The sequence below is a fragment of the Fonsecaea monophora genome (assembly GCF_001642475.1).
Source record: "Fonsecaea monophora strain CBS 269.37 chromosome Unknown Scaff131, whole genome shotgun sequence".
Lineage (NCBI taxonomy): Eukaryota > Fungi > Ascomycota > Eurotiomycetes > Chaetothyriales > Herpotrichiellaceae > Fonsecaea > Fonsecaea monophora.
The window spans coordinates 13380-36448 of NW_019174062.1; the positions used below are offsets into that span (position 1 = coordinate 13380).

Sequence of the window (23069 nt, forward strand, 5' to 3'; positions counted from 1 at the left end):
GCTATCGACACGATTGATCTCTGGCTAGGTTACGGCGAGAGGGCGTTCAGTTCTTGGGTACACGCATTCACGAACCCCAGCCACTCTTCTCCGAATACTTAGCAGCTGGCTGACATGTATAGAACTACAGTATCGAGCTAGATGCCTGGGATTGAACCATGGGTTGAAAAGGGAAGATGATTCTTGCTGCTTACTCTCTCTCTCTCTCTCTTCGCACACATACAAATTGGGATCAGGGCCGAATATTGACGGATTGCCCTGTCTCTAGCTGTAATAGCTCATTCTACCCCGTACCTCATCCTATATCTCCCAAGTGCTTCTGATGATAGAAGACGTAGGGGATACCAAAAGCCCTCCTTCATTCCGTGTGTCTAACGATATACCCTCCAACAAACAATCAATGATCTTACGTCCAGTTTCCCCATAGAGATGGTCTAGGATAGAGTGCTTGTTTTGAGATCCGCGTTGACCACTTCGTGCTCTGAGAATTCCGGTTCTTGCTTTGAGACTCTCTCGAGAGAAGCATCATCGGCAAGAGGTGCCAGTTCTTCGACCACTACATCTCCAAAGGCCTTGCTGATCTGCTCCAACGTGAGTCCCTTGGTCTACAGTGTCTCAGTTAGTATTCGAGTTTCCGTTTCCATCAGTAGAAGGGTATATTACCTCTGGGAAGAAGAACTGAACGACTAGTGCCATCACGGTGGTGAAGCAGATGAAGACGAGGTAGAATTTCCTGGCGGGTGTTGTTGTCAGTATCTCCGCCGTTCGGGGTCTCTATTCCTCCTCAATGGCACACTGGAGACGGAACATACCATTTTATGTTCTCAAAGGCTATTGCAGCAGCGCCGTTCAGGATCGCCGACCAGATCTGGACGGCGGACAGCGAGACACCCACCCCCGATGCTCTCCACGCGGCAGGGAAAATTTCAGCCGAGTACACAAACGACGGACATTCAACCCCTGCCGCGAAACTTGGTACGGTGTCAGCGTCACTCTGGAACAGCGGAGGTTTCTAACTCACAAGCACACAAAGAGGAAGATGAAGAAGGTGGCTGCAGAATTCGCAGAGTCGTTGTCTGAGCCGGAGTATAAGGCACTCAAAATGACCGACATGACAAGGCAGAATAAGCAGCCCAGAAGTCCATACACTGTTAAGCTTGGTCAGTGACTGTGAAGGGATCGCTCAGGAAATATACCTTACCAAGCTGGTGAACGCGCCCAATCTTGTCGGTGAGTATGCCACCAAGTAGATTGAAAATCATCAGGAGGAGTGTCCAGACACCAGCGAGGATGCCTTGAAGGAACGGGCTGAAGCCCAATCCGCCATATATGACAGACGAATATGCTGACGAGTGTTTAGTTCATCATATCGACTTTCGATACACAAGTAACCACCCCCAACTTACTCAGAATCACAATGGAGCCACTAGACTGCGACGCTGTGTTGACCAAGAACCCAAAGATGAAGCGCTTGCGCATGTGGGGGTCCTTGAGACCTTCCCAGACGGTCCGCTTGCGCTCTGCTTCGAGGTCGAGCTGTGCCTTGATGTTCTGAAACTCGCGGTGTGCATAAGAATGGGAGGGGTCGGATCTGTCCTGATGAAGTCGTACCAAAGTCTGCTCTGCCTCTTTGACGCGGCCGTTCAGATATACTAAGCCGAGTCAGGTCTCTTGCGCCGCAGACAGGAAGAAGCAAACTCACGCCAACGGGGACTCTCCGGCAGCAGAGGGATAATGCATAGCAAAGCCAGAGGCGAGACGCACTGGATGGCGAGCGGCACCCGCCAGCCTGCCTGGCCGTTCACATGGAAGAATGCCACGCCGATCCATTGTGCGACAGTAAAGCCTGCTCCAACGATTCCTGCGTGAAGTCCAACCAGAAAGCCCCTGTTATGTGCCGGGGCGACTTCGGCTTGGTACAGCGGGCAACCAGGGAGGAAGTGGCCAATTCCTATACCGGTGACGACCCGTGCCACACACATCATGGCATTGTGTACCGCGCCGGCTTGCAATGCTCCACCCACGATGACGAAGACAGATCCCACGCCTAGCGGAATACGTCGACCAAATCTCGAGGAAGAAAGTGGATAGAGGCAACACCCGATGAAGCCTCCTACGTACAGCAAAGCGCTGAATGCCGCGACAAGACTGTTTGTGTGAGACACGCCGGGTCCTTCGAGGGCGAGGTCCAAGTATTCGTAGAACTCGACGTGGCTAAAGATGTTGGCCATGATGGATGCACAGTATCCGTAGCTGAAGCTACCCAGCGTGACGGCCAGGACGACCTGGACCGAGTCAGTTGACGGCGACCCGACCCGAAACGACTGGAGGGGCAAAGGGGCTAAGCTGTACCAGGATGTTGTATGTAGATGTGACTTCGCCCATGGTGCTCGATCGACCAGATCAATAACTCATTCGGTGTCTGCAAGGATAACGACAGGGCTGACGTCCGGTTCAGGAGGTATTTAAGGACGAGGCCTCGGCGAGTTACCTGAGAGGCTCAGGACGTCAGGTACGACAAGAGAGGTACACCTTTCTGGACTATACCCCGGGTTCGGCTTTGTCATTCCCCTCAACACTCCAGGAAAAGGACTCGGCACCGACTTTGTGCTGTACCTCATTGGGCTTAATATGAAGCTGGGGTATGGAGGGCACTTTGTAACGGTCCGGTTTGCCCCCTAATTTGGCGGTGTAAAAGCCAACACCATTACAGTGACTGATAAACCACATCTCTTGGAGCATGGGTGTATATCTGGATCAGACTCTGGGGAGTTTCTGTTTAATGCATGCACGACGACAGAGCCTGGAATATGACTTGGCCCCAGGAGCCTGTATCGGATTCTGAGTCTGTAAAACGCGCCGTACGAGATAAACATTGCAAACAAGTTGAGGACGGCTTTTGAGGGAGTCTGACCAGCTCTCCAGGACGTCAAGGAAACAAGCATTTACAAGAGGCCAAGGCTGGAATACAGGGCATCTTCGGCGCTGCTTTATGTCCGCGTTGATCAAAGCTTGAATGATTTGATGGGGGTTAGAATGGCAACGTGGTAGCTACAATATCCCTCGAAATAATCCACCTCGCTGGCCCTAATCTCTGGTTGAAGATATCGAGTAGTCGGTAACGACAAAGCACCTAGTTGACTTCGGCCCAGTTGACCTCACCATGTAGAAAAGTGAGCTCGTACACCAGCTAGGGTTTGTATGAGATCTGTGAGTATTTAAAGCCTTCGAATACTCCCTCCAGGTGGATAATATTGGCATCTTTGTTGATCTCTCTACCAGTCTATGACTTCAGTACATTGGGACAAAACTGGCAGACCAGAATGCCACCAGGCTATTCTGAAAGAACGAGATCTCTCACTCGGCGAAGAAAGAAGTGAAGGATTCGTGGCGTTGGCCGAGCATCGGTGCCGCACATTCGGCGCCGAGGTGTGGAGATCACAGCCATTGCGAGTTTGGACCTCGCCCTCTTCGATCAAGCGACGGCACGTTCTTTCCGTGCATCATTCCTTGTAATGACCGAGGCGAGGTCCCAAGGTTCCCCCATTTCCGGATAAGCGGCATCATGGGTGAGCGCTGAGCACTGTTCAAGTCCCATACTGGAGCACAAATAAGGTCTAGTGACATTGGTACTTCTTGGACTTGTACATCGTGTATGTATGTAACAGGGCATGGTTGAGGCAATGACGCCTGGGGATGCAAGACTAGCGAGGCTGGTGAGTTCAGGGGTTCCCCGTAATACCCCGTCAACCCGTCAAGCCGGCACCCCCGCTTTTCCCCCCCGATTCGCCTGGGACACGTGCAGCGCCCTGAACCCCTCGTCATCCGCCATCTACCATCTGAACCTCTTCGCTGATGATTGTGTGGCTGTATACTGATCTTTACCTCCATCTCAAGTAATGGACTCTCTTAACGAGAGCTTCCAACAGCGTCGTAGCCTCGACCAGAACCCGGTAAAGAGACCTCGGGCCTGCATTCACTGCCATGTGCGCAAAGTGCGCTGCAACGCGTGGCAGGTGGGAATTCCCTGTACAAGATGCAAGCGTCGCGACCAGGCCAATACATGCACCTTTCTACAAACCACGCTAGGAGGAGTGGCTAGGTGAATGCAACCGCCTGAACCACCTCATCGTTGACTACTGCTGACACGCTGAACCCTCCAAGGACATCTGCAAAGCGCCAACGACGCATACATGACACATCAGCTGTTGAACACTTGTCCTCCCGTACAGATGGGGAAAATATCTTGGACCCGACTCTCCTAGTAAGATCGAGCATAAGCTCGGATTGAACCCAGTAGTTGACTTACCGGGCAGTTCCAGCCGTCTCTCCCGCCGCCGCCGCTGGAAGAACCGCAACCTCAACAGGACATACCGGCGAGAGAGTACGATGTTGCCACCAGTGAACCGGTGCAGCAACAAGACGGCCAACAAGGACGGGACTCTAGTGTGAGACCGTCTCCCGCGGCCACTGAGCAGGCTGCGAGCATTAGCAGCACGGTGGACTCGGCCACCAAAGAAGAGGACGTCCATTTCCGTATCTGTGAGGAGATGTCGCGGCCCAGGCAGATCGCCCTCTCGCCTTCCCCCCAATCACAGAACACGGACCGACACGAGGTGATTGAGCTGCATGAAGGCGTGAATCCGATGACCATCCTCGGCGAGGCTCTGGGGCGACAGCATCCTAATCGCTTTGTCAGGGTCATAGTCGAGGACAACCACCCCAAGTCCTATCCGCGACAATACATTGCCGGGTTCGACTATGCCGACGTGGTGTATCTCGAGGCCAAAGGCGGTCTCAGCTTACCACCTCGACCCATTCGGTGAGTCTCCGCATCGTTCGTCATTTATCCGTTACGCGCTCCCTAATACCTCGAGCTAGCGATGAACTGCTCCGGCTGTACTTTTCACATGTCTATCCTTACGCTCCGATCCTCGATCGAGTCAAGTTCATGCAGGACTACGCTGCGGACCAACACTCGACCTTTGTCCTGCAGTCTCTTTTCGCCAACGTCGTCCCGTACGCTCCCGAGCACCTCCTCCGACAGGCCGGGTACGAGGACCGGATCACGGCGCAGAAACAGCTCTACGCCAAAGCCGCGCTGCTGTACGACATGGGATACGAGAAGAACCAGCTATACCTGCTGCAAGGGTCCATCATGCTCAGCTCCCTGTCCTTTTCGTACGCCATCGACAAGGACTACCGGTACTGGCTCACCAACGCCGGACGGATCGCGACCCAGATGGGGCTTCATCGGAACTACGTGTCCCAGAATCTCGGGAGGCGCTCCAAAAGGCTCTTCCGCAGCATCTGGTGGGTTCTGTACGATCGAGACACGCTGCTGACCATCTCGGGCCTCGACAACCTCAAGCGGTTCGACGAGAGGTATTGCGACACGGTACCCCTTGAAGAATCGGACTGGGAGGACGAAGACGAAGTGCCGGCCGAGTTTCGAGACATCCTCCCGCCGGTGACGCGGGTTCAAAAGGCGTTCATGATGGAATATAGCAAGTTGTCAATCATCAGTAAGCTTGGCCCAGCCCCCATCTGCCAAGCAGAGGCGCGGGCAAGAGTAGACAATAGAAACAAAAAACGTGGATCGTCAAGCTGACCAAATGTGCCCGAACTCGGTTTGCCAGGCGGGTATTTCATTCGCGATTTCAAGACGCCAGCCAAACCACCGACTTTTGTCGAGATTGACCGGCTGAGCAATCAGATCACGTCGTGGAGAAAACAGCTCCCCCTCGAGATCATCCACGCCTTGCAGGACGAGTGGACGCCCGACCACGTCCTGATCCTGGTCTTGCTCGCCATGGGGTACCGCCTCGAGGCGGTCTTTGCCCGTGCGGCCAAGGACCATTACCGGACCAGTGGCAGCAGCAGTGGCGGCGACGTGGGATGCGTGCAGCGTATGGCGCAGCGTCAGGAGAATGCCATGTTTGAGCTGTCCACCATGATCCAGCGCGCCTCGCTGCACGATGTTCTCCATCTGTGCCCTCTATCCTTGTAAGCACGAGCCCTCGCACTCCCTTTTCCCTCGCTCTTTCTTCCGCCCCACTTTCTCCATTTCTCATCTCCCCTTAATTCTCGCCGTCTAGACGACGTCGCACCCACTGACGCAAAGTGCGGGAAACAGTATGACATGTGCCTGCACGATCCTTGCCATGCGGATCGAAATCGCCCTCGACCCGAGCACCAGCCCGCACAAGCAGCGCGCGACCAAGGCCCAGATCTTGGCCGAACTCGAACACGTGCGTGAGAGCTGCAAGTACTGGAACAGCCTCATCTGGACCGTGCGCATGTTCGAGGCCGTCATCGCCCGAACCCGACTCGGCCCGGTTGGCGCGAACGGCACGTCGTTGTCGCCTAATGGGTCTTCAGAGGCGGAGGTGGACGAGGAGGTGGCGTCTGTGAGTCACAACGGGGTAGGCCCCGGCGGCGGCGGCGACGCCTCACATCGTAGGATGGAGCAAGCGCCCAACGACCTGCTCGAAGGTGTCAGGGACCTCGACGCCGGAGCCCAAGTGACCGACGACGTCTTTGGCATCTTGCCCGTCACCGACGACTATGACTGGCTCGAAGGCCTCTTTGGAGCGCCACGCAGTGACGTTGGGGACCCGGCAGTCATCTTCTAGATTATGACAAGGCTGTATTTACAGGAGGGGGAGACCCGTCCACCCTGTTCAAACTGGTGATAATAAGTTCTATGTTGTCTCTGGGTATGGATTCAATCAATAAATCTGATGACGCAAGCCCTTCTTCATCCCACAGCCAGCCCTCAAAGAGGCCTGGCCCAAACCCATCTCTCATTCGTGTTACGTGTTACTCGTCTGCCACCACACTTAATAGCACGTCCATCTCTCCCCAAAAAAGGGCCCGATAAGCCCGGAAATGTTGAAGTCATTGCTCTTTTATATATACGTGTATTCTTCTCCCTTTCAGTAAACCGGGTCCGGAAACGACTGGGGCTGCCTGTCCTTGCCGTCCAACAGGCCATAATACCAGGTGAGATCGCGGCCGTCGAATTCGCGGGTGTCGAAGCCGTTGCCGAGGAAATTGAAGCGGTTGGATGAGAGGTAGTCGAGGTCAAAGTCTTCCCAGCGCGGGGTCTGCAGGACGGTGAGGTAGTGGACGCGCGAGCCGGGCCAGCACAGGGGCTTGTTGGCCGGGTTGCCGTTCTTGAACCACGAGCTGCAGGGGCCCGACCACGCGGTGCGCTGCAGGTACAGGTCCGCGTGGCGGGTGAAGGCCTCGGCGACGCGGCGGTTGACCCGCACGCTCTTGACGTCCTCGACCTGGACCTTGGACAGGACTTGGATCACGTAGTTGGTGTAGGCCTCCACCATGGGGATGATGGACCCGTGGCCCAGCGGGCCGTACGCCCCGATGAAGATGAAGTGGTTGGGCACCTCTGGCGCCGCGAGGCCCAGGTACCCGACCACGTCGCCGCCACCCTTGGGGAACGCGTCCTGGACGTTGGCCCCGTCGACCATGATGGGGAACGTCGGCCGGAAACTCGTGTCGAACCCCGTCGCGCAAATCACCACGTCGACCTCGTGCGCCCGGCCCTGTCCGTCGACGAAGCCGTGGCTCGTCACCTCGCGGATCTCCTCGGTCAACACGGTCGTCTTGTCCAGCGTCAGCGCCTCGAGGAACCCGTTGCCCGGCGTGGGCCGGCGACACCCGACGCCGAAATTTTGCGGGATCAACTTGTCCATCAGCTCGGGCTTCTTGGCCAGTTTCCGCTGCATCTCCCCGATCGAGTACTCGCGGGCCTCTTTGGCGTCGGCCGACCCGTTGATGTAGAACTTGAACCGGATGTTCAGCTCCGACTCGATCGCCTTACAGTACGCCAGGTAGAACTCTGGGTCGTCTCGGAACCGCTGATGCGTCTCCTTGGAGTAGGCAAAGTTCTCGCCGTTGGGCCCGGCGTACGTGGGCGCGAACCCGGCCGTGACCCAGATGGGCGACCGCGCCACTACGTACAGCTGGTCGACTTTGTCGATGATGGTCGGCACCACCTGGACGCTGGAGCTGCCGGCCCCGATGATCAGGACCCGTTTGCCTTGCAGGTCGGCCTGGTCGTCCCAGCGCGCCGTGTGCAGGAGCGGACCCTGGAAATCGTGCAGGCCCTTGATCTGGGGCCATTTCCAGTTGTTGAGAACGCCGCCCCCGTGGATGAAGAAGTCGGCGTAGTCGACCACGACGTCGGCGGGGTCCTCGTTGCGCATCACTGTCACCTTCCACTTCCCTGGACCTGCCAGCCACTCGGCGTGCACGACCTTGTGGTTGAGCCGTGCGTACTTGAGCACGTCGTAGTCCTCGGCGATCTTGCGGAAGTACTGGTAGATCTGCTTGGAGCCAGAGTAATACCGCTCCCAGTCGGGCGACTTGGCCCAGCTGTACTGGTAGCAGACGCTGGGGATGTCGCACGCGCACCCGGGGTACCGATTCTCCAGCCAGGTGCCGCCGATGTCGTTGTTCTTCTCGTAGATGACCAGTTCGACGTCCGTCATGCGCTGCGAGAGCTGATGGGCAAAGTTGATCCCGCTACACCCCATGCCCATGAAGATGATTTTCAGCTTGCGTCGTGTCCCCATGGGGGTCTCCCGGATCTTGTACGCCGTCTCGTCTCCGTTGAGGTGGCCATTTTGGAGCGGTGCTGCATCGGCCGTCGCGGGAGAGGTCAGCGTGGGCACATGGTCAGAACTAGACGTCGTCTTGGTCTTTTCCACGTTCTCGTTTGGTATATCGGCTGTGGCTGGGTGTGCCTGGGCCACGGAGGGAGTCATCGTCCAATAGACACACAGATGACAGCGGCTTCTGGTTATTGCCACTATAGTCTCTGTTCGTTTAGAAAAAAGAAACAAAAGAAGGGCCCCAGACTTGCTGCTTGTGATATACAATGGATAGAAACGACAATTCGGCTTGAAAGGAGAGAGCAAAAGGGTCGGCCAGCACTGAGTGAGAAATCATACCATATCCAACGAGCAAATAGTCCCAGATTGGCCCCATTCTACCCCGTTCGGCGTTGCCATGCCTCGTATGACACCGGCGGAGATGTGTGTATGAGTAGCTAGTGAAGGCGAGATCGTCCACCGCACCCCACTGAACCCTGTTCTACGCCGAGCTTGGGTCATCTCGGTGCGCCGCATGGGGGAACCGAATAGCCTGTGTTCTGTGTCCCGTAGGACTTGCTTCGGCCTCGTCATTGAAGCAGTGCATGACACCCCAGGGGCCCTGTGGCGAATGCTCGCTCGCTTGCTCGGTATGCCGATTTTATCTCAATGGTTTCTTAGTGGCGTAAGTGCTGGAGATGTGGGCGAGTGTTTTCTTTTGGCCTCGGCGACTTTGCCCTCTACCACTTGTCGTTGAAATGAATTATTAGTTGTCCAAAGCGAGCAAGTGGTTTTCTCTGATGAGGATGATCATTTTCACAGCTGCTCAGTCTTTCGGAGTGCCCTTGCCAAAGATCCTGAAGGCGAGAATGACACCTGAAGCACCTATTGCTGTTATAATGCCATAGATGGAGCATGCAAAAGTCTTAGGCCTCGCATCTTTTATTTCTAGTCTAGTTGATAGTCATCTCTTTTAGCCAACCCTCCCCCCAACCACCCTCTAATAATCCTAGACTCATAGCTTTGCAGAGCTCTTGGCCGTGTCTGTTTTGGACTTCTGCAACAGTCGTCTCATGACCTTGCCGCTTGGAGTGCGAGGAATGACCTCGATAAAATGCACTCCAGCTGTCAACCATTTGTGTTTCGACAGGCGCGCCTCGATATAATCCTGGACTTCCTTGGCCGTCACTGTAGATCCTGGTGTCCTCACCACAAACGCCTTGGGGTACTCGCCGTCTCGTCTAGAATTTGTCAGAAGAGGCTGTACACAGCAATGAAGGTCCGCAACACGTGAAAGGGGGGAGGCTTGAGATGGCTTACCTCTTCTCACCAACGACTGCTGCATCGGCAATGCCCTGGTGGGTCAAGAGCACTTGCTCGATTTCCGCCGGGGCCACTTGAAGGCCTTTGACCTTGATGAGTTCCTTTTGATCCGTGTTACTGTCACTGTACCAGTCGCAAGTTGGCGTCCTCAAACCTACCTTGAGTCGATCGACAATATACAGACAGCCCCTGTTGTCGATATAGCCAACATCGCCGGTCTTCAACCACCTGGTGCCATCATCGTCGTAGACGATGGTTTCCATTGTCTCCCGCGGCCTCTTGTAGTAGCCCTTCATGACGTTGGGTCCGGCGATCCATATTTCACCCACTGTATACGGGATCTCTGTTGACTGCTCAAAGCCATGCTCTGGCACCGGCACGATCTTGGCCGACACATTGGGGTTGAGCCAACCAATGGACCGGCCGTCGTCCTCGTCGTCCTGAGCAAACCCCGTGGCCGAGCATGTCGTTTCGGTCAGCCCCCAGCCTTGCTTCACCTGGACGCCAGACCGCAAATGGGTCTTTTCGACCAGTCTGCCAATTTCCGGGTTCAACGGCGCCGAGCCCGTGACAACCGACTCGATGGCCTTCAAATTGTACGCCGTCGCGTTAGGGTGTTTGGACAGGGCGACCATCAAAGTGGGAACTCCCGTGAGGAAGGTGATGCGATAAATGTCGAGGAAGAGCAGGTACCGCTCGATGCTGTACTGCATCATGATGAAGACCTTGACACCCATTCGCGCCGCCGTCACGCAGTAGTACATTTGGCCCTATCTGGTGCGTGAGTAGAAGGGAACAATATGATGGAAGAAGAAGCATTCGGGGAGTTTCGGCTCACATAGGCATGAAACATGGGCAGAGGAGCAAGCCAGCGCTCGCCCGAGAGATCGATCCGGGCTTTGCGCTCGCGAGCGCGCGTCGTGTCCGCCACCATGTTCCGTTTGAATATGACCTGGAGGGAGTTTGCAATGACATTTTGGTGCGAAATTTCGACGCCCTTGGGGGTTCCAGTCGTGCTGGTTCATTGGTTCCGTCACGTTAGCCCTGTGGTTGTCGCAGTCTCGTCCAACATGACACCTTAGGTCCTCTTTAAAAAAGACATACATACCCGCTGGAGTAGTTGATTGCAACCGTCGTTTCCTGAGCTTCTTTGGCTGAAGATATCCTCTTCCACGTCCATGTCGCGCTTTGTTGCTCCGTTGCCCAGATGTCGGTCCATGACGGTAGTCCACTCTGGGTCCTTTTGTCCAGAGGGTCGGCAAATTCGAACACTCTGTGCCTGGGGATGCCCACTTGCGCCGCGGCTTCCAATGCCGTCTGGACGCCCGCAGCGCTCGTGATGATCAGTTTCGCGTCCGAGTCCTTTAACTGGTAGCTGAGCTCTGAGATACTGAGCGATTAGCTGGAGTTCCAAACCCTCTCCTCTCCTCTCTCATTTCCATACCTGTCACTGAGGCGCTGGGACTACACCCCGTAAACACGCACCCCGCTGCGACGGTGCCCCAGTAGAGGATGGGGAAATACAGCGAGTTTCCCGAGTAGAGCAGGACCTTGTCATTCTTTCCGAGACCGAGATCCTGTAAGCCCTTGGACAGTCTCTTGACGAGGATCTCGGCCTGGTCCAAACTGAAGCAACGAGCAGGACAGTCGGCGTCGAAGAATTGTGGGCGACGACGCTGTTCCCGGTCTCCCGACGAGAATATAAAGGTCGCCAGGTCAACCGGCGGGATGTCGACCGTGTATCTCGAATCGTGCCGAGTCGCCATGTTGTCGGTCCAAGGACTCGTTTCGCTTCTCGCTATCAATGGCTCCAGAGTCCCGTGCACAGACTACTCATCGTCGCCAACGAGGTTTTGTAGTCCAGTCCCCAACACAACCGCATCATACTTGTGCGGTGAATTGGAGTCACATGGTTTAAAATGAGTCCTTCCTAGCTCCGCATTTAGCCTGTTGGCCTCGGCTTTCTGCAACTCGGCGCCGCTCCAGGGTTCGTATGGATTACTATTCCTCCTTTTTACTCCAATAATTGAGATCCTCGTCTCCGAGCGAGGCCTAGTCCTTGCTCGTCGAGTGCTAAGCCCTCTGATAATACTTCTGCGTAAAGTTGCAAGAAGGTGAAACGGAAATACTCATAGAAACTTGCATTTACATTTTTTTTATGATTTATGGCGCCTTGGTGAGGGCTCAGTCCATTAAATTCGGCAGAAATAAGACGTTGCTATTCCTTGACCACTTCAGTCAGTAGATCTTTCGGCCACCGCGCCTGGTCGACCCCGTTGCCCCTGGTTCCCACATTGAATCCCAAGCGCACCGTGTCTGGCGGAAACTGCAGGACGGGCTTGGGCGTTCGAAAGACGAGTCCGTCCAAGGCGCCCGAGGTCCTCTTCTCGAAAAACCCTGGGTTGAGGACCGTCTTGTCCTTCTTCATCATCTCAATGTACCGCGGGATCGTGTAGTTCATGCTGTGGTAGTGCCGGAACGCCGCTCGGCCGTTCCTGGTCCAGAGATCCTCCCACACTTCGGCGGGGTACTCCCCGACCGTCAGGGCGAGCCACTGGTTGTAGTAGTTGAGGGAGGTGTCAACCAGGTACGAGCCGCCCTGGGAGGCTCGCTCCATGAGTGCGTGTAGCGCGCCACAGGTCCCGATGATGCCGGTGCAGTAGTCGGAATTGGGGAACACGGGCGTCACGGCCTCGTCGTGGCCCATGGCGCGACCGTAGCCCATAGACACGCCTGTGTGAGCGTCGCTGATCGGCTGCCACCCGCTCCGGTGAGACAGAGGGCCGTCCCACCCGAAGCAGTTCTCGCGGATGTAAATGATGCCTCGATCCCGATTCTTGACCATGTCAAATACCTGGTCTTGGCCAAAGCCGTGTTTGGTCAGGACGTCTGGTCGGTAGCCGTTGACCACGACATCCGCCTCCAAGATGAGATTCTTCAGCTTCAATCGGTTCTCCTCCTGCCTCAGATCCAGCGAACAGTTCCACTTGCCCCAGTTGAGATCGGGCTGTAGACCCGAAAAGTCCGGGAGGTGAGAGGCCGTGACTCTCATGACACTGGCGCCGAGTTCCGCTAGCCCTCTCCCAATCGCAGGCCCCGCGATCACCCTGGTCAGATCGACGACCTTGAGACCAGCAAGCGGTCGTTGCGGGCTGGTGAGGCTGGTCGACGGCCACCACGCGGCCGCTTGACTGGATCCTGTGTACTTGGTGATCCGATACAAGTCAACCGTGGAGTTTGCTTTGCCTTGAGGACTGGCGGCGTACTGGTCAGGGCTCAAGCAAATGGTCGCGGCCTGGCGATACTTTTCGCCGAGGATCTCATCCCATTCCTCCGCGGTCTTCTCCTTCATGACCTTGATGAACGGGGTCCACGAGTCCTCGATGGTCGTGATTTCCGGCATGTCCCTGGGCATCCCAGCGGCCTCGAGCGACGGATCCGGATTGAGGCTTCCGTGGATGTGGAACCACTTGCCATCCTTGGTCTCATAAATGTTGTAGGCGGCGCGGCGATACAACGTTGATGCCATCTGGTGGAGATCGCAGTTTGGAAAGTACCTCGCATACCTCTCTGTGAGATCGCGGATTGGCGTCGGTGATATGGGAGCAGAGAAGTCCGGGTCGACCTCGAGAACGATCGACGACATGAAAAACAACTGTGCGTGGTCCGTGTTGATGCGGATCTCCTTGGGGGGTTCCTGGTACTTTCTGCCCAGTAACGCGTTGATCATGACAGCCTCGAAGCCTTTCAGGGAGGCCACACTCTCGGCCAGTCTCCAGTTGATGGCAATACTGGGCGCTGCTGAGCCTTCAAATTTGACGTGCTGGGCCAGGTCCCTGCATTCTGCCGGCAACGAATGCTGCAATCGGGTCCCCAAAATCCCAGTCTCCAGCAACGTCTTGCATTCCTCTGGCACCGAATAGGGCTGCGACCGCTCTGGCTTCATTGTGGTTGATTTTTTACTTCTTTTCCTATCGCGACCTGTCCTGTCCCATGTAGACAATATTCGTTCGTGTTGAACATATGTATATCAACGCATGGGTATGTGGGGAGGAAGGATGGGTCGCCCACAAAGGAACCCAGGACTGGAGCAATCTGCCTCGTCCATGATAGACCAAGCAAACAAAAGCCTTTGCCGACGTGGGCCAGGACCGAAGTCAATCCCCACCTGATATTCACGAGGCCGACGCAGACCTTTTGGGTGTGACGCCGAGACCTGCTCGGCGGACATCTCGGCCAGTTGTGACCTTAACTTACTTGCTGGGGTTTTCTTCGCATCTTGCCCGCTTGGTAGTTCTGTACCCAGGAGAAGCAGAAGTTGGCATAGTGTTCCACTCCATTGTTCTAAAAGTAGGCTTTGGGTCGTATCACCGTCCTGTCTGGTCCAGTGACCGCCCATTGGTTATTGGTTGATATTGAAAAGCTAAGATAACAAGTAAGCATAGTAGCCAAGGTTAGTTGGAGTTTTTAAAGATGTCGCCAAAGCTACCCTTTGAATCAAGTCGATATCGCTCTTGTTCAAGTGCCGCAATTTCGAGTACTACAGATGGTTAAGCTCTTTTACCATCAATCAACACATTATGTGCTCATGGCTCTTGAGGCGGGTTACTTTGATGAAATTCTTGCTTTTCTACACTGGGACGAAATACGAGAGACGCCAAGTAGACGAGTGAGGGAGTATTGCTCAACCTCTCTCAATAGAAACCATGCATTGACACCACCAGGCAGGCACATGCCGAGACGGGCCTGACATATTCCATTCTAAGCAAGACGGGAAAAGGATTGTCTTTGTGTCGTGTCGTGCCGTGTCGCCACCAAGTTCCCAGACAGCAGAGATAATCTCGCCCACCCGTCGTAGATCGCACGTATAGGCGGGTTGGCTACAGAACCGCCTCCTTGGCGAGAAACTTTTCCGGAATGTCGACGTGTCGTGCGCGCAGGTACTCGGCCAGATTCTACCATAGAGTATCAGTAAGCGAGGCTCAATCTTACACTCAGAGGTAAGAATGACAACAACGAAAAAAGGACTCTTACCTTGCCCAGAGCGTCCATCTTGACCGAAGTGCTCACCCCCGCGCCAAGGAGACCGTGAATGACAAAGTGGACGGCGTGGAGGTGGGGGATTTCGCACCGCTCTATGTATGTCTCGGGGGTTGCTTCGCGTGCGAGGAGCTCTGATATCATTAATTGGGTTAGACATTGTTTCTTTCCAATACGAACTTTGTCGGAATTTCCAGACGGAGAGAGGACATAAGAACACAACTCACCTCGCAACCGCTCCGTCGTGAGGAGATTCCTCAGCCACTCGAACTTTTCTGACTCGTGGAGACCTCTGGGGATGAAGAAGCCGACATTGACGTTGGCCCCCTTGTCGCCACTGCGGGCGTAGACGGCAAGTCCTAGTGGCGCCTTGACGGTTGGTCCAAAGGAGGACAACGGCACCGGGTCCACGGGCTGGTAGTCTGGCTGTTGTGGGAGGAGGTGGACGGGCGTGTAGGCTCCGGGTCGTGCAACGGGTATGCCTTCCCCGTCATTGCCGCCTTGTGAAGCGAAGAAGACGCGCAGCTGGACGTGGCTCTGGTTGACCAGCCCCGGGAAGTACGTCGACATTTGTTTCGGTTCTGCTGTCCTAAAATCCACGTTGGCCGTGAGGCCCGGGTACCCAGACAGCTGGTTGCTCATGAGAGGACCGAGGAAGCGCCCTGCCCTCAGATACTGTGGGTCTTGAGCCTGTGCGAGGACTCGGAGCTGCAGTGTCGCTTCGAGCTGGTTCTCTGGGTTCTCCTTGGGTGTTCCGTAGAGCTGGAAATCCAGGACGTCGTACTTGTTGTCGTTCAGTATCTTGCGGGTCATGATCTCGAAGCTCTGCGCCTTTTCCTTGTAGTCTAGGCCGGTCACGTAGACGGACACTTCGGCCTGGTAGCCTCCCAGTGCCATGATGGCAATCTTGAGAGTTTCGGGAGCCAAAAGGCCTGTAGAATAGATTAGTTAGCCCGCAAGTCACTGTTTCGCACGAAAAGTATCCAGTAAGATGTGACAAGCGAAGCCAAGTGTAGAGGGAAAAACACACCTTTGAACCCCGAAACGTACACCTTGTCCTTGTCAACCTGCTCGACTTTCAGGCCAGACAGATCGGCAATCACGTCGGGGTTGTAGTAGAATTGTCCTTGAATCTCGTATAGCAGCTGGCCCCGGACCGTGTCCACCGTCACACTGGGTTTCACGTTAGTCGGCGCACCACACGATTGTGCTCAAGGAGAAGAAGGTTGATAGAAGGACGCACACGCCATTTTGATTCGAGTGCTTCTGAATCACACTCGTCCCGTCTATTGCAATCGCGGCAACCGGGTAGGATAAGTCATAGTAGTTGGGGAAGAGACTCTTAAACCCTCCAAAGTTGCCTCCAGTCTGTGTCAAGGATCGTTTAGCTGGATGTAGATATCCTTGAGGCGATATTCAAGACAGAGAACCACTTACGACGTAGCATCCGCATTCAATCAGATGTCCAGCAACCAGGGAGCCCGCGAGTTTGTCGACGTCGGTCCGCTTCCAACCGTGCCACCAGGCGGCGACACCCATGACCTTGTAGCCAAACCAGTCAGTCCCACATCCGTGCACCAGAACGAGACGTTGCTACTCACCGTGCTCGCGTCCGTGCATCGTCCACAGATGACAATGTCCGCCCCGGCCTCCAATGCCTCGACAATCCCCCAACAGCCCGTGTACGCCAGGGCGAGGATAACATCCGGGTACTTCTGCCTCCAACTTCGAAAGCCCCCAGTCGCCCTCGTCAGGGGCTGTACATCGAGCTTATCGATCTCGGGCAGCAAGTTGTCGCCGGTCACGTACGCGACTTTTTTCGAGCAACCCCGTGACACCAGGAGTTTTTGGACCTCTTGCGCGAGCACTTTGGGATTGAGACCGCCGGCGTTGACGGCGATGCGGAGGTTCGGGTTTCTGTAGTTGATGTATTCGTCCAGAGCGTCGCGTAGGGAATACAGGAACCCAGGCTCGTAGCCGCCTTTCTTGCCGTCGCGAACCTGGAGTGACCGCGAGGCCAAGTTGAACTGGGAAACGTGAGCTATCAATCATTGTTATTTCTCGAGGGCGTTTGACAGGGACATACCTCTGAAAGCCAATCCCCAATGATGGCATCGACCGTCGTCTTACCCTTGAGCATCGACTTCAGCCCTAATTCATCCCAGCATCACCATTAGCTGTCTGTCTGTTCCATCCACGCGTCTGTTGATCTTGTTGTCGAGGAATCCAGGATATTATGCTCGTCACTCACCATCCAGTCGATCCCCCGTCGACCCAGACACGTTTCCGACCAGGACCGGCCGTGATCCTTTCCCTGTTAAATTGGTCGCCATATTGTGTCCGTTGGTCTCCTCAATATATACCTGTCTATTCTCACTGCATCGATCGGTCCCAGGAAGCGGAACTGTTTTTCGCGAACGAGAATCAAACACTAGAGAGATCAGCAACGACAGATGTATGTCTTCTCTCTTACAATCCAAGCTGTCATCAAACTCGTTGACGTCTATGTCGTCCCATAATTTTATTCCACGCTTCGCCTCGCCCAAGTTCCGTACACCTCGGCAATGGTGGCCGTGTAACTCCAATCTTTCCCCATTCATGAGGTGAGGAGGTACAGGTACGTGGCTAGGGGCTCTCGGCTTTTCTTCGCCGATGCAGGCTATTAGGGCTACTAGGCCACTACTAGTCACTACTTGTACTCTCTGTGGAACCTTACCCGAGCCTGGCGGCTAGGGTGGAAAGAAGGCGGCGCCTTGGAGTATCATTTCGGCCCGACATTTCTACAGGAAGTTTCCAAGCAGAATGTTGGAGAAATCTGTCTCTATTCGGTAAAGCATCCAGACAAGACAACTCATTACGATAGATACATATACTCGTGGAATGTGGCTGGTCTCACGGTGCAACATGATTCTTCAGCCATTCGATGATGAGGCCATCAGTCTTTCTTCGCACCGCAGGATCCGTCCATTTGGAACCCATGGCATAGATATGGAGTTGGCCCCATTCGATGACCAGCTTGGATTCCACGCCGGCCGAGTGGCACATCTGCGCCCATTGCTCCGAGTCATATCTCGCGAACTCGGCGCCGCCGGTGAAAATGAGCTGCGGGCTTAACCCGCTGAGCTCTTCGGGCTGGCGATACAGAGGATTGACCTCTGGAGATTCGGGTGGCCAGTCCCCGATAAACATCTGCACCAGTGCAGGCACCGCCTTGTTGGCCATGACAAAGTAGTCGCTCTCCACGGCCGGGTTCCCTCCTACGTAGGCCTTGAGGGCCATGTCGATCCAGGGGGAGATCAACACCGTTGCCGCTGGTTGTGGCAGATTGAGCCGCTTGACTTCGAAGCCCGCGAGGATACAGAGTCCACCTAGATAGCCGAGGGATGTCAGTGCGGGAGATGGTGTAAAAGGGACATGGAGAGCATTAGGGCCTGCTCACCTCCAGCAGAATCCCCCATGAATACGATATTCTGGGCCGCGACGCCATTGTCAAGCAAGTACTGGTATGCTTGGATGAAAGCATTCCTCTGTGCTGGGTGGCTCGCTTTGGTTGTGAGGGCTACCGAACTCGCTTTAGTTCTCTCTTTCTCTCTCTTTTCTCTCGTAAAAAAGCCTAGCACTCCCAGATTGGACTCAAACTCACGGTATTCGACGCTGTAGAACGCCAGATCGAGATCCCTTCGCGCCGACTCCGCAACCCACCGTTCCAGATAGTTGACATACATCCTGGCCTCACCACGGGCGTAGCCTCCCCCATGAGCGAACAAGACGACGCATCTCTGCTTCTTCCCGTCGTCTTTCGGTTGCGCAAAGTCGGAAAGCCCTCGTGTCCCCGGGATGAGGTACGCGGGCACCTTCTCGTCCACCTGGCGCGCTCGTCGCCGAGACAGATCCCCCACGGGGAGTCGGTGCGTCAAGTCGGGAAAAGTCAGAGCAGCCGCACCGAGGTATGCTCGCTGGATCTGGAGTCGTAGGGACTGGAAGACCGGGAAGTGTGGTAGGAGCAAACGCCGTAGAAGGACGAGCGAGATCTGGGAGAAGAATGTGTGTATGAAGAGTAATGTCCTCAGCGGATGTTTCAGGAGGAGGAGGACGAGGTTCGCCATGGTTGTATAGGAAAGAATAAAGATTACATGCACAGTCTGGGCAATTTGGTGGAAGACAGACGGTTTTCCCAGCTCCTACTTCTCAATAAATAAAACTCGAGCGACTGTCCTGGACTGAGGAGGGGTTCGCTCAATCAAGATTCGAAGCGGTCTCGGTATTGCCCGCCTGGCCTGAACCGAAGCGTCGTTCTCGTTTCCCATCCCAGTCGGACTCCCTAGGCCGAGATTTTGTAGACTGCGACCCCAGCTCGGCTGCTCGCGATGATATCATCCATCTCCCTCCTCCATCTATATCTGGGACGGTGCTGTCGATGTATCTGTCCTGCTTGACACCACAAAGGACTCAGTCTTATGTTCACACTCGGTCATGGCATCCAACGGAGATTTAATCGAGCTGAAACTCGACGGCGTGGTCCGCTATACCCTACGCACAGCTGACGCGGGCGACACCATAATAGACGCCAAATGGATCTCAACGCGCACCCTCGCCACCGGCCAGACAGGAACCGGTCGCGCCGTTCGACGAAAGACGACGACAACGACGACCGAGGAATCATCGAGCGGAAAATCCGGCTTCGAGGGAGCGTGGACCATCGAATATTATGGACCGGATGGCAATTTGGCAGTCACGCCCTTCCTTCTAGACCTGGTTAAAAAGGGAGAGGTATTGTCATCCACTTTTTGCCATGTTTCTTTTCAGGTTTGCTGGTGGCCCGTGGGCGGGCCAGTATTTTCACATATACATATACACATGCTAACCAAATAACCCTGCTGCTTGTACAGATTTACCATGGAAAGTGGGCAGACCCGAAAGGGCGACCTTTGCTGGAAGGCTTCGGCTTCGAGGACGACGGGAAGCTGTACATGAGATATGGAGATAGATGGGTGTAAATCACATCCGGGTATGTGTTTGCGCAGTCATGTTGTATTACCGAGCGTGCGTCGCTGTGGACTTCATCTTTGCCATCGAAAGAGTCTTGGAGAAGACTGATGGGGGCACAATACATCGTGCTCTAGAATGTATCGAATCTCTCCATGGCCTGCTTCTCGTCGTTCATTCGCTCTACCCGAACTACTTTACACAGACACTACCAATCCACATGGCCCATCGGCCAGCCGACGGAGTCTCGTCCTCTGTGTTTCATTGAGACTCGGCCTTGACAGCCAATCGGTGAGACGTGCGTAGCAAGATATCCTGCAGCTCATCCAAATAATCCCCGTCTGCGTAGTCATCCTTTCCAAGGTCCATATATCCCTGGGGCGCGGCATCCCGAGGAACAATACCGAACGATCGCCCTGTCATGAGGTTTTTTTTAGTCCTGCACGGCTTGAACTGACAATGCTGACAAAATGATGCTCACCATTTATCGATGGATCAGAGGCGATTTTGATCCATGCGCCAGCTGCGTCCTTGGCTTCGGCAAAAACGATCCCTTTGCTTTTGCAGTACTCTTGTACCGTGGGGCTGAGGATCGTGGTGGCCACATACCTGCGATGAAAAGAGTCAGAATCGGAGATCGGTCTCGCTCAGCTATCAAGGAGCGACTTGCCATGGCCCAGTGAGGTTCATGCGAACCCCATCGACAACGGTGGTCCTTCGAATGCATCTCATCAAACCCCGACACCCCCATTTCGATGCCATGTACTGGGGAATGCCAGGGACATCGAGGAATCCCACGAGGCTTGCGTTCACGATGAGACAGCGATCGTGACTTGCGTCAAGGGGATGCTTCACGAAGTAGTGGCGGGCCAACTTCATCGTGTACATGACTCCGAGGAGGTCAATGTTGACAATCTTTAGCTGGGGCTTGACCGGCTCGTCCGTGTCTGTCACTATATCAGAATCATTTTCGCCGTCATGGGCATCACGCTCCAGCCCATGCTCGCACCTTCGATGGTGAAGGCATCATCCGGCCCACTGATGCCGGCATTGGCGACGACAACGTCGATGCTCTTCCTGGGAGAGGAACTCAGAGCGAGCTTGAACATGGCCAGCTGGTCCTCCCAGGACGTGACATCGCAGCGAATGAATTTGGCGTTCCTGATCCGACGGTTAGCTAGATCGATGTCTCGGCAAAGACAGGAAAGACTGATGCTGAGTTCGACACCAACATCACGAACGTACGGGGCCAGTTCTGCCTCCAGTTTCGTTCCGCTCTCTTCATCCAGGTCTCCAAAGGTGACGTGGGCTCTTAAGAAACTCGTTAGCGTAGAATATATGGGGATGGACCAGTAAGAATAATGCTTGCCCTGCTGCGACAAAAGCCCGAACTCCCTCCTCACCCATCCCCTTTGCACCTGCCACGATTTATTAGTTGATGACTATTCGTTGGTAATGTATTATATCAGACGAACCACCAGTAATGACGACACCCTTGCCCTCGAGGTTTGTCGGCGGAGCAACATTCTTGTAATCGACAACACCCTTTTGATACGCAGCGTAAGCCATGGTGTGCTGTTCTTCCTTTGGTACCGATCTAGGCTGACGAGAAGAAGGGAGTTTTAAGTGAAGGGTCCTTTTGAACGAGCAAGGTGAGGCCGACGTCTAGAGTGATATTGAAGATCTTTGTCCGAGGAGCCATCGGCGCCGAACGAGCTGGGCACAAGGTTGATTATGACCGAGGGATCGGTCCGACCTTTGAAGAGAGGTTGAAAAGGGACGAACGAGTGAAAACAGGAGCTCCAAGATCAAGGACAGCTGTTTTCAGGTGCTTCTGCATTTCTGTTTGCTCCATCATGGCGACCAATTCACCCGCTCTGAATATTCCTCATTCGCTGTCCACCGTTTCTGTCTCGGTGATTGAGACAACTTCACGAATCATTGCAAAAACAAATATCGTCGTCCAGCCGCATATTCAGGGCCATGACGAGTTCAACTGCCCTTGCTATTCCTTCCTCATCGACCACAAGGGAACGGGGAAAAAGATTCTTTTTGACCTAGGAATCCGAAAGGACCCCGAGAATCTCTCGCCCAGAACATACGCGTTCACCAAGGCGATGACCATTGTATCGGAACAGAATGTGGCGGACATCCTAGGGGACAAGGTGTCCGAGATCTCCGAGATCATCTGGTCACATCATCATTTCGATCACATAGGAGATCCGTCAACGTTTGCGTCCTCGACCAATCTTGTCGTGGGGCCCGGTTTCAAGGACGAATTCCTGCCCGGTTACCCAGCTAACGAGGAATCGTGGATAAAGGAGAGCGACTATGCCGGCCGTGAACTGGTCGAGGTGAATTTCAAGAAGGAGGGTCTGAAATTGGGCCAATATGACGCCTTGGACTATTTTGGAGATGGATCCTTCTACCTTCTCGATTGCCCTGGGCATACCGTTGCTCATATCATGGGTTTGGCTCGGACCACACCTGACAGCTTCGTCCTCATGGCTGCTGATTGTTGTCATCACGGTGGAGAGTTTCGACCGAACCCATACGATCCGTTGCCTGACTCGATCGATCTACCTGCGACTGGCCAACGTACAGCACGAGTTCATCGAACGTCCTGCCCTGGTTCGCTGTTCTTGAAGCTGCATCCCAAGAATTCTCCGACGGAGCCCTTTTATGAACTCATCAATCCACGTAACTCTGACACGGTCCGCGAGGCGATGCGAAGCCAACGGAAGCTGGAGGAGTTTGACGCCAGTGACGACGTGCTGGTTCTCACGGCCCACGACTCGGACGCGGCCGAGATTATCGATCTATATCCCAAGACGATCGATGACTGGAAAAGTAAAGATTGGAAACGGCAACTTCACTGGGCATTTCTCAATGATTTCCAAGTCGAGTAACCTACATCACCGTTAGGTATATAGGCCATGAGGAGACAGCATAGACGTTAGCGTTCAAGCTCCAGTACTAGCGATAGAGGGTTATAAAGCGCCATAGTGGTATCGATTGGGCGCGAGATGCCCTGCCCCGACTGGCTTCAACCATGGTGTTCATGTACAGGGAGCAGTTGATGGAATGGACGAGGGCTCCTAG

General features: G+C 54.7%; 11 protein-coding genes across 11 annotated transcripts; 4 read left to right on the forward strand and 7 right to left on the reverse strand.

Annotated features, from left to right (window-relative positions):
• Window positions 1–434: 434 nt before the first annotated feature.
• On the reverse strand, window positions 435–2385 carry AYO21_10771 (hypothetical protein; the record flags this gene model as incomplete). Its single annotated transcript, XM_022660679.1, has 8 exons — window positions 435–605; window positions 664–733; window positions 813–971; window positions 1022–1148; window positions 1202–1345; window positions 1407–1652; window positions 1703–2285; window positions 2353–2385. 8 exons carry the CDS (start codon window positions 2383–2385, stop codon window positions 435–437), a joined length of 1533 nt encoding a protein of 510 aa, XP_022506991.1.
• Window positions 2386–3899: 1514 nt separating this feature from the next.
• Window positions 3900–6010, forward strand: AYO21_10772 (hypothetical protein; the record flags this gene model as incomplete). The annotated part of the gene is made up of 4 exons (XM_022660680.1): window positions 3900–3953; window positions 4317–4822; window positions 4882–5525; window positions 5640–6010. The coding sequence occupies 4 exons, from the start codon at window positions 3900–3902 to the stop codon at window positions 6008–6010; spliced, it is 1575 nt and encodes a 524-aa protein (XP_022506992.1).
• A 127-nt stretch (window positions 6011–6137) lies between these two features.
• AYO21_10773 (hypothetical protein) lies at window positions 6138–6635 on the forward strand (the record flags this gene model as incomplete). The annotated part of the gene is made up of 1 exon (XM_022660681.1): window positions 6138–6635. The coding sequence occupies one exon, from the start codon at window positions 6138–6140 to the stop codon at window positions 6633–6635; it is 498 nt and encodes a 165-aa protein (XP_022506993.1).
• Window positions 6636–6938: 303 nt separating this feature from the next.
• AYO21_10774 (hypothetical protein) lies at window positions 6939–8792 on the reverse strand (the record flags this gene model as incomplete). Its single annotated transcript, XM_022660682.1, has 1 exon — window positions 6939–8792. The coding sequence occupies one exon, from the start codon at window positions 8790–8792 to the stop codon at window positions 6939–6941; it is 1854 nt and encodes a 617-aa protein (XP_022506994.1).
• An 841-nt stretch (window positions 8793–9633) lies between these two features.
• Window positions 9634–11707, reverse strand: AYO21_10775 (hypothetical protein; the record flags this gene model as incomplete). Its single annotated transcript, XM_022660683.1, has 6 exons — window positions 9634–9859; window positions 9939–10042; window positions 10100–10711; window positions 10780–10957; window positions 11050–11323; window positions 11386–11707. The coding sequence occupies 6 exons, from the start codon at window positions 11705–11707 to the stop codon at window positions 9634–9636; spliced, it is 1716 nt and encodes a 571-aa protein (XP_022506995.1).
• Window positions 11708–12159: 452 nt separating this feature from the next.
• Window positions 12160–13887, reverse strand: AYO21_10776 (hypothetical protein; the record flags this gene model as incomplete). The annotated part of the gene is made up of 1 exon (XM_022660684.1): window positions 12160–13887. The coding sequence occupies one exon, from the start codon at window positions 13885–13887 to the stop codon at window positions 12160–12162; it is 1728 nt and encodes a 575-aa protein (XP_022506996.1).
• Window positions 13888–14821: 934 nt separating this feature from the next.
• AYO21_10777 (hypothetical protein) lies at window positions 14822–17314 on the reverse strand (the record flags this gene model as incomplete). Its single annotated transcript, XM_022660685.1, has 9 exons — window positions 14822–14896; window positions 14976–15115; window positions 15209–15913; window positions 16012–16154; window positions 16225–16349; window positions 16419–16523; window positions 16583–17008; window positions 17068–17132; window positions 17233–17314. The coding sequence occupies 9 exons, from the start codon at window positions 17312–17314 to the stop codon at window positions 14822–14824; spliced, it is 1866 nt and encodes a 621-aa protein (XP_022506997.1).
• Window positions 17315–17873: 559 nt separating this feature from the next.
• On the reverse strand, window positions 17874–19087 carry AYO21_10778 (hypothetical protein; the record flags this gene model as incomplete). Its single annotated transcript, XM_022660686.1, has 3 exons — window positions 17874–18349; window positions 18421–18540; window positions 18625–19087. 3 exons carry the CDS (start codon window positions 19085–19087, stop codon window positions 17874–17876), a joined length of 1059 nt encoding a protein of 352 aa, XP_022506998.1.
• Window positions 19088–19454: 367 nt separating this feature from the next.
• AYO21_10779 (hypothetical protein) lies at window positions 19455–19978 on the forward strand (the record flags this gene model as incomplete). The annotated part of the gene is made up of 2 exons (XM_022660687.1): window positions 19455–19751; window positions 19871–19978. 2 exons carry the CDS (start codon window positions 19455–19457, stop codon window positions 19976–19978), a joined length of 405 nt encoding a protein of 134 aa, XP_022506999.1.
• Window positions 19979–20228: 250 nt separating this feature from the next.
• Window positions 20229–21536, reverse strand: AYO21_10780 (hypothetical protein; the record flags this gene model as incomplete). The annotated part of the gene is made up of 7 exons (XM_022660688.1): window positions 20229–20383; window positions 20449–20576; window positions 20734–20920; window positions 20977–21128; window positions 21213–21276; window positions 21371–21385; window positions 21443–21536. The coding sequence occupies 7 exons, from the start codon at window positions 21534–21536 to the stop codon at window positions 20229–20231; spliced, it is 795 nt and encodes a 264-aa protein (XP_022507000.1).
• Window positions 21537–21823: 287 nt separating this feature from the next.
• Window positions 21824–22876, forward strand: AYO21_10781 (hypothetical protein; the record flags this gene model as incomplete). Its single annotated transcript, XM_022660689.1, has 1 exon — window positions 21824–22876. One exon carries the CDS (start codon window positions 21824–21826, stop codon window positions 22874–22876), a length of 1053 nt encoding a protein of 350 aa, XP_022507001.1.
• Between the last annotated feature and the right edge of the window lie 193 nt (window positions 22877–23069).